General features: G+C 38.5%; 1 protein-coding gene across 1 annotated transcript; it reads right to left on the bottom strand.

Annotated features, from left to right (window-relative positions):
• Nucleotides 1-4436: 4436 nt before the first annotated feature.
• Nucleotides 4437-5651, bottom strand: LOC130980925 (uncharacterized). The gene has a single exon (XM_057904566.1). The coding sequence runs from the start codon at nt 5649-5651 to the stop codon at nt 4437-4439; it is 1215 nt and encodes a 404-aa protein (XP_057760549.1).
• Nucleotides 5652-14035: the final 8384 nt, after the last annotated feature.

The following is a 14035-nucleotide window of genomic DNA, read 5'->3' as shown; positions in this document are numbered from 1 at the left end:
TTATTTTATTTTGAGCTCTATTTCCTTCTTCCTTGATTATTTTATTCGGTATCCATATTTCCACTCTTCTAACTGTTCGATCAATTGCACCACTCACACTAACAACTACTCTAACAAAAGTAATTTCTTCATCCATTTTCTTTCTTGCTTTTTTTTACCTTGATTGGTTGTATGACAGGTAGGAGAAGTGGGGCTTCAACATCCTTTGATTCTGAACCAGAGAGGACCTTCCTTAGATTAAGGAGGGAAGCAAGAGGGAAGAGAGTCATTGGTGCTGAGGAAGAGGAAGAGTATTTTGAAACAAATATGGAGGAGAATATGGAGAATCACCATGAGGAAGAAGTTCATAACCATGCCAGAGAAGGCCCAGTCAATCATGATGGGCAAGAAAGGAGAGTCTTAGACTCCTATATTAACCCAAAGCCAGGATGTAACGACCCAATTTCTGGTACGTCATGATCATACTAGAAACTGAGCGCTACCAACTTGTCTACCTAATTATTATCTATTATTTATTATATGAGCCTGATTCGTTGTTAAAAGCGTGGTTAATTTGCGAGGTATATTTTTTTTTGTTTGAAAACATTTCGGTTAATAGACGGAATCATACATAATCAATTCACAACTGATAACAGATAAAACGGTTATAAACAACTACACATAAATACATCACAAGCAGTCCACAATATTCAGTGATCCAACTTTTATTTAAGTATAAACTTTTAGTTAGAACACCCCTAGATATAGCTAGATAATAACTATATACATATATATACATACAACATCCCAGGTCCTGACCTGTTCAAGAGGTCTCTAAGCTGGCACCCAGGCTAGCCTAGACTCTATACTCACCTAGTCCCTCTAAATTACTAAAGCGAGGGAAAGTACGTTCTAAGTCTTCAAAACTCAAGTCAGGTGGAACGTCACCAAAAGGTAGAACATCGTCTGCTGCTCCTCTACAGGATCAGACATTGCTATAGAACGTCTCTTTGGTACCACATCAAGTAGCCACACAACAGGAGTCTTGTACACGGGTTTTAGGTTAAGGTGCGCATACGAACGGGGTGCAGACGTTGGCTGGTCTCATAGTATATACATATAATCAGAGAACGATATTCACCCTAGACTCAGAAGACTATCTAGAGCAGGATCCTCTTCGCAGAACCATCATCAACGAACTACGGTAAGGTACTCTTACTTCCATCTAAAGGGGAAGGGAGAGAGAAGGGGTAAGAACTGGGGAGTCCTTAGTAGGGTCGGGGTTATTAGTTACGTTCATTAATTCTATGTTGTTTGGCAGATGAATAACAGAATATAGATGAGCAGTAAATAGAAGACAGATAAATTAAAAAAATAGAGACAACAGAAAGCAGGACACAAACAAAAGAATACAAGAAAATACAACACAAATACAAAGAATAGAATACAAACAAACAAAGCATACATTTACTCAACAATCATAACAGAGGAAATGCACAACCAAGTATGATGCATGTCTGTCCTATGCAGGCCATGAGCTCACATGTCGGTTTACATCCTGCATCCCGACATTACCTAGGAACAAGTCCCAGATATGGCTTCCCTTTGTGTCCTTAGTGCATATGTGTCGGTGGTAAGAATACTACTCCTTCGTGACTACCGGCAGTCGGCGCAAAGCCCGACCCCATAATATACGCACAAGGGGAAACAGTGATCCTCAGTTCGTGGGCGTCCCCGAGATCAATTCACAACAATAAAACAGAGATCTTCAGTTCGTGGGTTATTCCCCGAGATCAATACACAATAACATAGTGATCTTCAGTTCGTGGGTTATACTCGAGATCAACATACAACGATTCATGGGTTATTCCCGTAATCAATGATTATCAGTCCGTGGGTTTTTCCCGCTTATAAAACAAATAACAATTTATGGGTTTTCCCGAGATCAATGATCATTCAATTCGTGGGTACTTCCCGAATTCAACCAATTATCAGTTCATGGGTGTCCCCCGTAGTTAAACAACTAACAGTTTGTGGGGTATTCCCGCCTTTTATCGTTTTCCGTTATCCTTTCTCAACCTCAACAAATCCACAAATCAATCTTCATTTCCTCTTTCCCTTTGAATCCTTAACACATATTCCTAAACCTTGCTTAACTTTCTCTTTATCTCTTTACTCTGCTCTAATTACTCTGTTTTCTGTAACTCTTTATTTTTCTCTGATTACTATTTCCTTTATATATATGTTACTCTTCTTCTCTTTATCTCTTTCCTCAACTCTGATTATTCTGTTCTCTGTGTTTCCCTACTCTGCTCTGATTTTCTCTGCTTAACATATATAGTTGAAGCTTATGTAAATTTCGGTATGAATAGTTAGCATGTCCCAAGTATAGGTTCATTAAGTCTATACTGAAACAGTTTAACTTTTCATATAATACCTAACCCTAGTCACAACTCAAGTACTATCTAAGTTACCCTAATTCGTTCACTAATCTCTGTCTGTTTTCTGTCATTAAAACTTTACAGACTTTTTCTTTGACTTTTATCTTTTCTTCAACCTTTATCTTTTCTTTATCTTTTCCTCACTAACATGTTATTACCACTCCCTAAGGGTTTTATAAAGGTAATTATGAGATTCTGCACTTAAAGTTGTCTTTCTAAAGCTTTTACAGAAAACTGCCTTTTCTGCATTATTTTATTATTTTTATTAAAATATTATTTTTAATTAAATATTATTATTTAATATTTTATTATTAAATTTTCGAAAATTAACTCACTTTTACTTTTAACCTTTAAAATTCACTTTTTACCACCCGTAACTTTTAATATTTCTACTTTTACCACCCTAACTTTCAGAAATTACCAAACAACCCCTCAAACACCAAAATATTTACTTCCTTGCCCTTTATAAGATCTAAAAGGTGTTCTTCAATGTTCTTCACCACACTCAAAGTGTTCTTCATGTTCTTCGTATATTCTTCAGATTCTTTCTCTGTTTTTACCCGTTTTTCAGTCTTTTCAGCAACCGATTTTTACTATAATTCATAATAAATTAGCAGCCACTAAAACCTCATCTTTTCTACATGATTTTAACACAAATTAAACCTCAATTTAGGGCCTAGGGTTCGTTTTTCCAGCTGCCCAAGAACATGAACTTTAAAGCTTGAATTTCATCAAATTTCATCAAAATTTCACCAAATTTTCACCAAGAATCAATCATATATGCAACCAAGTTTTAGCACAGCCAAATAATACAACATTCACACATCTCAAACACAAATAATCAAGATTAATTTCGTGACACCCTACCTTGATTTGCTGCCTCAAATCCGGTTACTCTTTGAAGTGTTCTTAAAGCACTTTTTCCTCCTAAAACACATCAAGAACAACTTTAAATCCAAAAACTCCCAACTGACCAAATCTCACTCAGCATGTTAGGAAGTGATTTCTAACCTTAGACTTTCTGGAAAGTCACGTTTCTTGGCCCTCAAGTCAAGTTAAGCATGATTTCTAAGGAAAAACATCAAGAAAACACATGTTTTGCATGGTTTTCCTTGAAAACCGAATTGAAGAGGGAGGGAGACAGCCATATCACCTTATTTCCAGCCTTGATATGTTATATGGTTATGTAGAGGAAGAAGAGAGGATCATTTTGGTGAAATCGGAGTTTTGATTTGAGTTTTAGTTCAGAAGAAATCAAGCTTTGAAGATTTATGAACCAAGAACTTTCTCTCCTTTTTCTCTTGGTGATTTTCGGCCACAATGAGCAAATGAGGCAGCCTTGGGGGTTTTGGGGGTGTAGGGTGAGTTGTGATTGGTTGGCTTGGAGGTGGATTAAAATAATATTAAAATATCTCTGGTGTACAACTACTAAAACTAGGTGTATCGGAACACTCGTAAAAATATCTCTAAAAATGATTTTTTGAGCTACTAGCATAAATGACACTAGTAACATATTTATTATGAGAATAAAACATGTATGATGAGGCCTTAGCATTGCTAAAGTCATCAGAGAGTGCTGGTGCTAAGCTGCACCAGTAAATCGTAAACCCGGTTAAACTGATTTTCTGTTTTTAACAAAAATAGACTAGGTAACCTTATAATATCATTCAAGAAGCTTCTGATACTCATATAATGATGATATTACCCTATTATCTCTCTTCTCTCATGAATCGAGTCCGGTTCGTCAAACAGAGACTATTTACGAAAATCAGAATCAAAACTGCCAACCGATACGGTTCAAAAACTAGGTTCTTCGCGATTGCATTATCGAGCTTGCCTCAGAGAAGGTTCTAGCTTAAGAATGACATAATGATAATGAGGATTGAGATGCTTGATGATATAACAGAGGTGTTCTCTTTACTGATCTTCCGGAGAAATTCGTACTTTCAGAAAAGATCTCATGTACTCGAAAATCAGGGTTGTTACATTCTACCCTCCTAAAAGAAAATTTTGCCCTCAAAATTTGAGGCGTAGGTAAAAAGTTGCAATGATATCTGACTTAAGCAAATTCTTAGCATAGAACTTACCTCGAGCGATAGATCCAAACTTTATAATGTTGCCAGCAGACTCATCTACCATTCTTTTCCGACAGTCTATTGCCCAATGTCCTTCCTTATTACAATAGTAACATAAACCTGTTCTAACCCGGCAAAGCCTACTACCATGGTTCTTTCCACAAGTTGGGCATATTACACCATTCTGAGCTTGGTGAGGTTGACTCTCATGTCCTTGTCGAATGTCACGGTTATTGTCACTACCATTATTGCAAGTTAGAAGGCTGACAGCTCGGTGGTTTCCATTCCAATGCTGGAATTGACCAATGGCTTTAAAGTTGCGACCTTGAGGGGCTAAATTCTGAACAAAGTCTCTTTGTAAATCCTCCCTACGACTTGCTCGAGCTGTCGCCAACTTCTTTGAACATTCTTCCACTAGTTTACTTTTATTCACTAGTTCAGCAAAATTTCGTATTTCTAGCGGAACAACAGAATTCATCAGTTCTTCTCGGAGTCCTCCTTCAAACTTTAAACACTTCCATTCCTCAAAGTCTGCTGGGTTCCCTTGACAAATCTTGGAGAAACGACACAAGTCATCGAATTTACGGGCATACTCAGCAACAGTCATATCCCCTTGCCTCAGCTGCATAAGCTCCATCTCCTTAGCATCTCGTGCTGCTCCCGGAAAATACTTTTTATAAAATTTGTCCCTAAAGATATCCCAAGGAATGTTATTTTCATTTTGTTGTAGCAGTCGCTGTATCCCCTGCCACCAGTACTCAGCTTCTCCCTCAGGCATATAAGTAGCGAACTCCACGTGTTGGCCTTCCGGAACATGTTGCGCTCGCAGTGATCGTTCGATACCTCGAAACCAGTTGTCAGCATCGGTCGCAACGAGTGTACCTTTAAACTTAGGCGGGTTAACCTTTAGAAAGGTCGCAAGGGTCATAGGTCTTTCAGGATGCCCTAAGTTGTTCTCATCGTTTACATTATCTTCTCCGTATTCATTCTTGTTCCCATCTCTCACTCCGAGACGTTCAACAGCCCTAGCCGCTCCTACAGCAGCTTCACGCACTACTTCAGCCACGTCGTTCATAGTAGCCATAAACGTTTCCTGTTCCCTCTCGTAGTTAACATTAGGAATTCCTTCCCGTACACCTTGTCTCCGTGAACCCATTATAGTCTTGTTCACACCAAACAATCATTGTTAAGGTGATTAGTCTTAACACTTCAAGTCAAGTGTAAACATTCCCAAAATGAAAACACAGAAACAATCATGCAACATATATCACCGGGATATCCTATACACATGAGACACACAACAGAGTATGCAATGAAGCATAGTCAGTCCACTCCCCAGGCTCTACTGGGAACGAACTGCTCTGATACCAAATTGTAACGACCCAATTTCTGGTACGTCATGATCATACTAGAAACTGAGCGCTACCAACTTGTCTACCTAATTATTATCTATTATTTATTATATGAGCCTGATTCGTTGTTAAAAGCGTGGTTAATTTGCGAGGTATATTTTTTTTGTTTGAAAACATTTCGGTTAATAGACGGAATCATACATAATCAATTCACAACTGATAACAGATAAAACGGTTATAAACAACTACACATAAATACATCACAAGCAGTCCACAATATTCAGTGATCCAACTTTTATTTAAGTATAAACTTTTAGTTAGAACACCCCTAGATATAGCTAGATAATAACTATATACATATATATACATACAACATCCCAGGTCCTGACCTGTTCAAGAGGTCTCTAAGCTGGCACCCAGGCTAGCCTAGACTCTATACTCACCTAGTCCCTCTAAACTACTAAAGCGAGGGAAAGTACGTTCTAAGTCTTCAAAACTCAAGTCAGGTGGAACGTCACCAAAAGGTAGAACATCGTCTGCTGCTCCTCTGCAGGATCAGACATTGCCATAGAACGTCTCTTTGGTACCACATCAAGTAGCCACACAACAGGAGTCTTGTACACGGGTTTTAGGTTAAGGTGCGCATACGAACGGGGTGCAGACGTTGGCTGGTCTCACAGTATATACATATAATCAGAGAACGATATTCACCCTAGACTCAGAAGACTATCTAGAGCAGGATCCTCTTCACAGAACCATCATCAACGAACTACGGTAAGGTACTCTTACTTCTATCTGAAGGGGAAGGGAGAGAGAAGGGGTAAGAACTGGGGAGTCCTTAGTAGGGTCGGGGTTATTAGTTACGTTCATTAATTCTATGTTGTTTGGCAGATGAATAACAGAATATAGATGAGCAGTAAATAGAAGACAGATAAATTAAAAAAATAGAGACAACAGAAAGCAGGACACAAACAAAAGAATAAAAGAAAATACAACACAAATACAAAGAATAGAATACAAACAAACAAAGCATACATTTACTCAACAATCATAACAGAGGAAATGCACAACCAAGTATGATGCATGTCTGTCCTATGCAGGCCATGAGCTCACGTGTCGGTTTACATCCTGCATCCCGACATTACCTAGGAACAAGTCCCAGATATGGCTTCCCTTTGTGTCCTTAGTGCATATGTGTCGGTGGTAAGAATACTACTCCTTCGTGACTACCGGCAGTCGGCACAAAGCCCGACCCCATAATATACGCACAAGGGGAAACAGTGATCCTCAGTTCGTGGGCGTCCCCGAGATCAATTCACAACAATAAAACAGAGATCTTCAGTTCGTGGGTTATTCCCCGAGATCAATACACAATAACATAGTGATCTTTAGTTCGTGGGTTATACTCGAGATCAACATACAACGATTCATGGGTTATTCCCGTAATCAATGATTATCAGTCCGTGGGTTTTTCCCGCTTATAAAATAAATAACAATTTATGGGTTTCCCCGAGATCAATGATCATTCAGTTCGTGGGTACTTCCCGAATTCAACCAATTATCAGTTCATGGGTGTCCCCCGTAGTTAAACAACTAACAGTTTGTGGGGCATTCCCGCCTTTTATCGTTTTCCGTTATCCTTTCTCAACCTCAACAAATCCACAAATCAATCTTCATTTCCTCTTTCCATTTGAATCCTTAACACATATTCCTAAACCTTTCTTAACTTTCTCTTTATCTCTTTACTCTGCTCTAATTACTCTGTTTTCTGTATCTCTTTATTTTTCTCTGATTACTATTTCCTTTATATATATGTTACTCTTCTTCTCTTTATCTCTTTCCTCAACTCTGATTATTCTGTTCTCTGTGTTTCCCTACTCTGCTCTGATTTTCTCTGCTTAACATATATAGTTGAAGCTTATGTAAATTTCGGTATGAATAGTTAGCCTGTCCCAAGTATAGGTTCATTAAGTCTATACTGAAACAGTTTAACTTTTCATATAATACCTAACCCTAGTCGCAACTCAAGTACTATCTATGTTACCCTAATTCGTTCACTAATCTCTGTCTGTTTTCTGTCATTAAAACTTTACAGACTTTTTCTTTGACTTTTATCTTTTCTTCAACCTTTATCTTTTTTTTATCTTTTCCTCACTAACATGTTATTACCACTCCCTAAGGGTTTTATAAAGGTAATTATGAGATTCTGCACTTAAAGTTGTCTTTCTAAAGCTTTTACAGAAAACTGCCTTTTCTGCATTATTTTATTATTTTTATTAAAATATTATTTTTAATTAAATATTATTATTTAATATTTTATTATTATTTATTATTTTATTATTAAATTTTCGAAAATTAACTCACTTTTACTTTTAACCTTTAAAATTCACTTTTTACCACCCGTAACTTTTAATATTTCTACTTTTACCACCCTAACTTTCAGAAATTACCAAACAACCCCTCAAACACCAAAATATTTACTTCCTTGCCCTTTATAAGATCTAAAAGGTGTTCTTCAATGTTCTTCACCACACTCAAAGTGTTCTTCATGTTCTTCGTATATTCTTCAGATTCTTTCTCTGTTTTTACCCGTTTTTCAGTCTTTTCAGCAACCGATTTTTACTATAATTCATAATAAATTAGCAGCCACTAAAACCCCATCTTTTCTACATGATTTCAACACAAATTAAACCTCAATTTAGGGCCTAGGGTTCGTTTTTCCAGCTGCCCAAGAACATGAACTTTAAAGCTTGAATTTCATCAAATTTCATCAAAATTTCACCAAATTTTCACCAAGAATCAATCATATATGCAACCAATTTTTAGCACAGCCAAATAATACAACATTCACACATCTCAAACACAAATAATCAAGATTAATTTCGTGACACCCTACCTTGATTTGCTGCCTCAAATCCGGTTACTCTTTGAAGTGTTCTTAAAGCACTTTTTCCTCCTAAAACACATCAAGAACAACTTTAAATCCAAAAACTCCCAACTGACCAAATTTCACTCAGCATGTTAGGAAGTGATTTCTAACCTTAGACTTTCTGGAAAGTCACGTTTCTTGGCCCTCAAGTCAAGTTAAGCATGATTCCTAAGGAAAAACATCAAGAAAACACATGTTTTGCATGGTTTTCCTTGAAAACCGAATTGAAGAGGGAGGGAGACAGCCATCTCACCTTATTTCCAGCCTTGATATGTTATATGGTTATGTAGAGGAAGAAGAGAGGATCATTTTGGTGAAATCGGAGTTTTGATTTGAGTTTTAGTTCAGAAGAAATCAAGCTTTGAAGATTTATGAACCAAGAACTTTCTCTCCTTTTTCTCTTGGTGATTTTGGCCACAATGAGCAAATGAGGCAGCCTTGGGGGTTTTGGGGGTGTAGGGTGAGTTGTGATTGGTTGGCTTGGAGGTGGATTAAAATAATATTAAAATATCTCTGGTGTACAACTACTAAAACTAGGTGTATCGGAACACTCGTAAAAATATCTCTAAAAATGATTTTTTGAGCTACTAGCATAAATGACACTAGTAACATATTTATTATGAGAATAAAACATGTATGATGAGGCCTTAGCATTGCTAAAGTCATCAGAGAGTGCTGGTGCTAAGCTGCACCAGTAAATCGTAAACCCGGTTAAACTGATTTTCTGTTTTTAACAAAAATAGACTAGGTAACCTTATAATATCATTCAAGAAGCTTCTAATACTCATATAATGATGATATTACCCTATTATCTCTCTTCTCTCATGAATCGAGTCCGGTTCGTCAAACAGAGACTATTTACGAAAATTAGAATCAAAACTGCCAACCGATACGGTTCAAAAACTAGGTTCTTCGCGATTGCATTATCGAGCTTGCCTCAGAGAAGGTTCTAGCTTAAGAATGACATAATGATAATGAGGATTGAGATGCTTGATGATATAACAGAGGTGTTCTCTTTACTGATCTTCCGGAGAAATTCGTACTTTCAGAAAAGATCTCATGTACTCGAAAATCAGGGTTGTTACACAGGAAATTGTGGCAGCAGCATCCTAAAGCCAACAAATCATGCCAATAATTTTGAGCTAAAGCCTCAGCTCATCACACTTGTTCAGAATAATTTCTCATATGGAGGAAGTGCCCAAGAAGACTCTAATCAACATCTCAGCACATTCTTGAGGATATGTGATACTGTAGAGTCCAACGGGATACACCCTGACATCTACAAACTACTCTTGTTCCCTTTCTCACTCAGAGATAAGGTAGCAAAGTTGTTGGAATTATTCCCCAAGGATAGCCTAACTACATGGGAGGATGTCCTTGCAAGATTTTACCCTCCACAAAGAATCAACAGGCTGAGAGCTGAGGTGCAAACTTTCATACAACAAGATAGAGAAACACTCTATGAGGCCTGGGAGAGATTCAAAGATTTGACAAGAAGATGCCCACTGGAAATGTTCAATGAGTGGGTACAACTACATATCTTTTATGAGGGACTATCCTATGAAGCAAATAAGGCAGTGGATCATTCTTTAGGAGGCTCACTCAACAAAAAGAAAACCATTGAAGAGGCCATAGATGTCATTGAGACTGTAGCTGAAAATGAGTATTTCTATGCTTCAGAAAGGACTCAGAAGAAGGGAGTGCTAGAACTCAACTCTATAGATGCTTTGATAGCTCAGAACAAGGCAATTGCAGCACAAATAGCAGCCTTAACCAACAGGATGGAGTCCAACCAAGCCTCAGTCATTCAAGACCAAACTCCTCAACAATAAGGGAATGCACCAGAATCTGAAGGTGACTGGGAACAAGCTAATTATGTGAACAATTCATCCAGAACACCATATGACCCACACTCTAAGACATACAACCCAGGTTGGAAGAACCACCCAAACATTGGGTGGGAAAATCAACAAAACCACAACCAAGACCACAACAAGCCTTATTCATCAAATCAGCATCCCAACCACAACCCCAACCATCAAACAGGAAACCATAGACCCTACCATAACTAACAAAACACATCATACCATAACAACCAACCCATACACAACAACCTCAATTAAGATAAACCATCCTCAACAATGCAACCATGCGAAATCAAGAGTACCTTTGAGAGGATGGAGGCTGCAATAGCACAACTGTCATCCCAGATTTCAGGAGCAGTCTCCACCCTCATGGACAGACAAGCGCAAACTGATAGAAGGATAGATGCTAATCAAGAGGAATACAGGTCAAATCTGAAAAATCAAGGCGCAGCAATCTCAAAGTTGGAAGCACAATTGGGGATTTTGTCCAAGCAAATCCCATTTCCTACACACACATTTTCCAGTGATACCATGACTAACCCAAGAGGAGAATGCAAAGGCATAACTATAAGAAGTGGGAAGGTTGTAGAGGAAGGAACCCCAAGCAAAGATAATCATGAAGAGGTTGCATCAAAGCATGGGAACGAGGATGAAAGGGAGATCCCGGCTTCACCTCCACCAAAACCAGTCTTGAAGCCCTATGTGCCAAAGGCACCATACCCACAAAGACTGAGAAAAGATGGGAAGGATGGCCAATTCTCTAAGTTTCTAGAGATCTTCAAGATGCTCCAAATCAACATGCCATTTGCTGAGGCATTAGAACAAATGTCACTCTATGCCAAGTTCTTAATGGAGCTTATAACCAAAAGAAACCATAGTATTGAATGAGGAATGCAACGCCATCATACATAAGAAGCTGCCTCAAAAGCTGAAAGACCCATGGAGTTTTCAAATCCCCTGCATCATAGGGGACATCATTATTGAGAAAGCTTTGTGTGATTTGAGAGCTAGCATAAATCTTATGTCCCTAACCATGATGATAAGGATGAAGATTGAGGAACCCAAGCCAACAAGAATGGCGCTCTAATTGGCTGACAGAACATTTAAGTTTCCACATTGGGTGGTGGAAGACTTGCTAGTGAAAGTAGGAGAATTCATTTTCCCTGCTAATTTCGTTGTACTGGACATGGAAGAAGAGGGCAACACGTCAATTATCCTAGGAAGACCATTTCTAGCTACTGTCGGAGCCATCATTGATGTGCAGAAAGGGGAACTAGTCTTGAGATTGCATGAAGAGAAAATGGTCTTCAACGTCTTTAAAGCAATGAGTTACCCCAAAGAATCCATAGGAGAATGCATGCTGGTAGACACCATGGAACAGATAGTTCAAGAAGTCATGGAAGAAGAACAATATGGAGAAAGCATTAAGCTGGAACAAGCACCAGATGGAGAACTACCACAAGCAACCATGAGAAACTCAATCATGCCAACTACCACAGACAACAAAGATGCAGAGTCACCAAAACTAGAGCTGAAAGCCTTACCACTCAGCTTGAAATATGCATATCTGGGTGCTAATAACACTCACTCAGTAATCATAAATTCAAGTCTGAGTAAGGAATAAGAAGAGGAACTTATCCAAGTGCTGAGACAACACAAGGATGCCATAGGATGGACACTTGCAGATTTAAAGGGGATCAGTCCTTCATTGTGTACGCATAAAATCTTACTTGAAGAGGATGCCAAACCTTCAAGACAACAACAAAGGAGGCTGAACCCAACTATGAATGAAGTGGTTCAGAAAGAAGTGTTGAAATTGTGGCAAGCAGGGGTGATCTACCCCATCTCAGACAGCCCTTGGGTAAGCCCGGTGCAAGTAGTCCCTAAGAAGGGAGGGATCACTGTTGTGGCAAATGAGAAGAATAAATTGATACCCATAAGGATAATGACCGGATGGCGTATGTGCATTGACTACCAGAAACTTAATGAAGCCACCCGAAATGATCAATTTCCCCTACCCTTCATGGACCAGATGCTTGAAAGATTGGCAGGACATGAGTATTATTGCTTCCTGGATGGATATTTGGGATACAATCAAATTGTTGTAGACCCCAAGGATCAGGAAAAAACTTCATTTACTTGTCCATATGGTGTCTTTGCTTATAGGAGAATGCCCTTTGGATTGTGTAATGCACCTGCAACATTCCAAAGGTGCATGCTCTCCATTTTTTCAGATATGATTGAGAAGTTCATAGAAGTATTTATGGATGACTTCTTTGTGTTTGGGAACTCATATTTTGATTGCCTATACCATCTTGCCCTTGTGCTAAAAAGGTGTCAAGAAACCAACCTGATTTTAAATTGGGAGAAGTACCATTTTATTGTGACTGAAGAGGTGGTTCTTGGTTAAAAGATTTCAAAAGATGGCATAGAAGTAGACAAGGCAAAGTGGAAGTAATTGGAAAATTACCTCCACCTTGCAATGTCAAAGCATTCAGAAGCTTTTTGGGACATGCTGAGTTCTATAGGTGGTTTATCAAAGATTTTTCAAAGATTGCAAAACCCCTTAGCAACCTACTTGCCTCAAATACTCCCTTTGTTTTTGATAAAGAGTGCATGGTAGCCTTTAATGAACTCAAAAAGAAACTCTCCTCTATACCTGTTATAGCACCATCAAGCTGGAATCTTCCATTTGAACTAATGTGTGATGCATCTGATTTTGCTGTTGGTGCTATTCTAGGACAGAGGAAAGACAAGATAGTACATGTTATTTACTATACTAGCAAGGTCCTTGATGAGCGGATAATTTGTACCCTTTTTGGCATTGTTTTTAGTATGTTTTTAGTAGTTTTAGTTGAGTTCTTAGTATATTTTTATTAGTTTTTAGCTAAAATTCACTTTTCTGGACTTTACTATGAGTTTGTGTGTTTTTCTGTGATTTCAGGTATTTTCTGGCTGAAATTCAGGGCCCTGAGCAAAAATCTGATTCAGAGACTGAAAAGGACTGCAGATGCTGTTGGATTCTGACCTCCCTGCACTCGAAGTGGATTTTCTGGAGCTTCAGAAGCCCAATTGGCGCGCTCTCAACGGCGTTGGAAAGTAGACATCCTGGGCTTTCTAGCAATATATAATAGTCCATACTTTGCCCAAGATTTGATGGCCTAAACCGGCGTGGCAAATCAGCCTCAGAAATTCCAGCGTTTAACGCTGGAACTGGCATAAAACTTGGAGTTAAACGCCCAAACTGGCATAAAAGCTGGCGTTTAACTCCAGAAAAGGTCTCTACACATGAAAGCTTCAATGCTCAGCCCAAGCACACACCAAGTGGGCCCAGAAGTGGATTTTTCTGTCATTTACTCATTTCTGTAAACCTTAGGATTACTAGTTCACTATT

The sequence above is a fragment of the Arachis stenosperma genome, chromosome 5 (genome assembly GCF_014773155.1).
Source record: "Arachis stenosperma cultivar V10309 chromosome 5, arast.V10309.gnm1.PFL2, whole genome shotgun sequence".
NCBI lineage: Eukaryota > Viridiplantae > Streptophyta > Magnoliopsida > Fabales > Fabaceae > Arachis > Arachis stenosperma.
The sequence above is the reverse complement of the archived record's forward strand: the minus strand, read 5'-3'. Positions and strand labels throughout refer to the sequence as shown.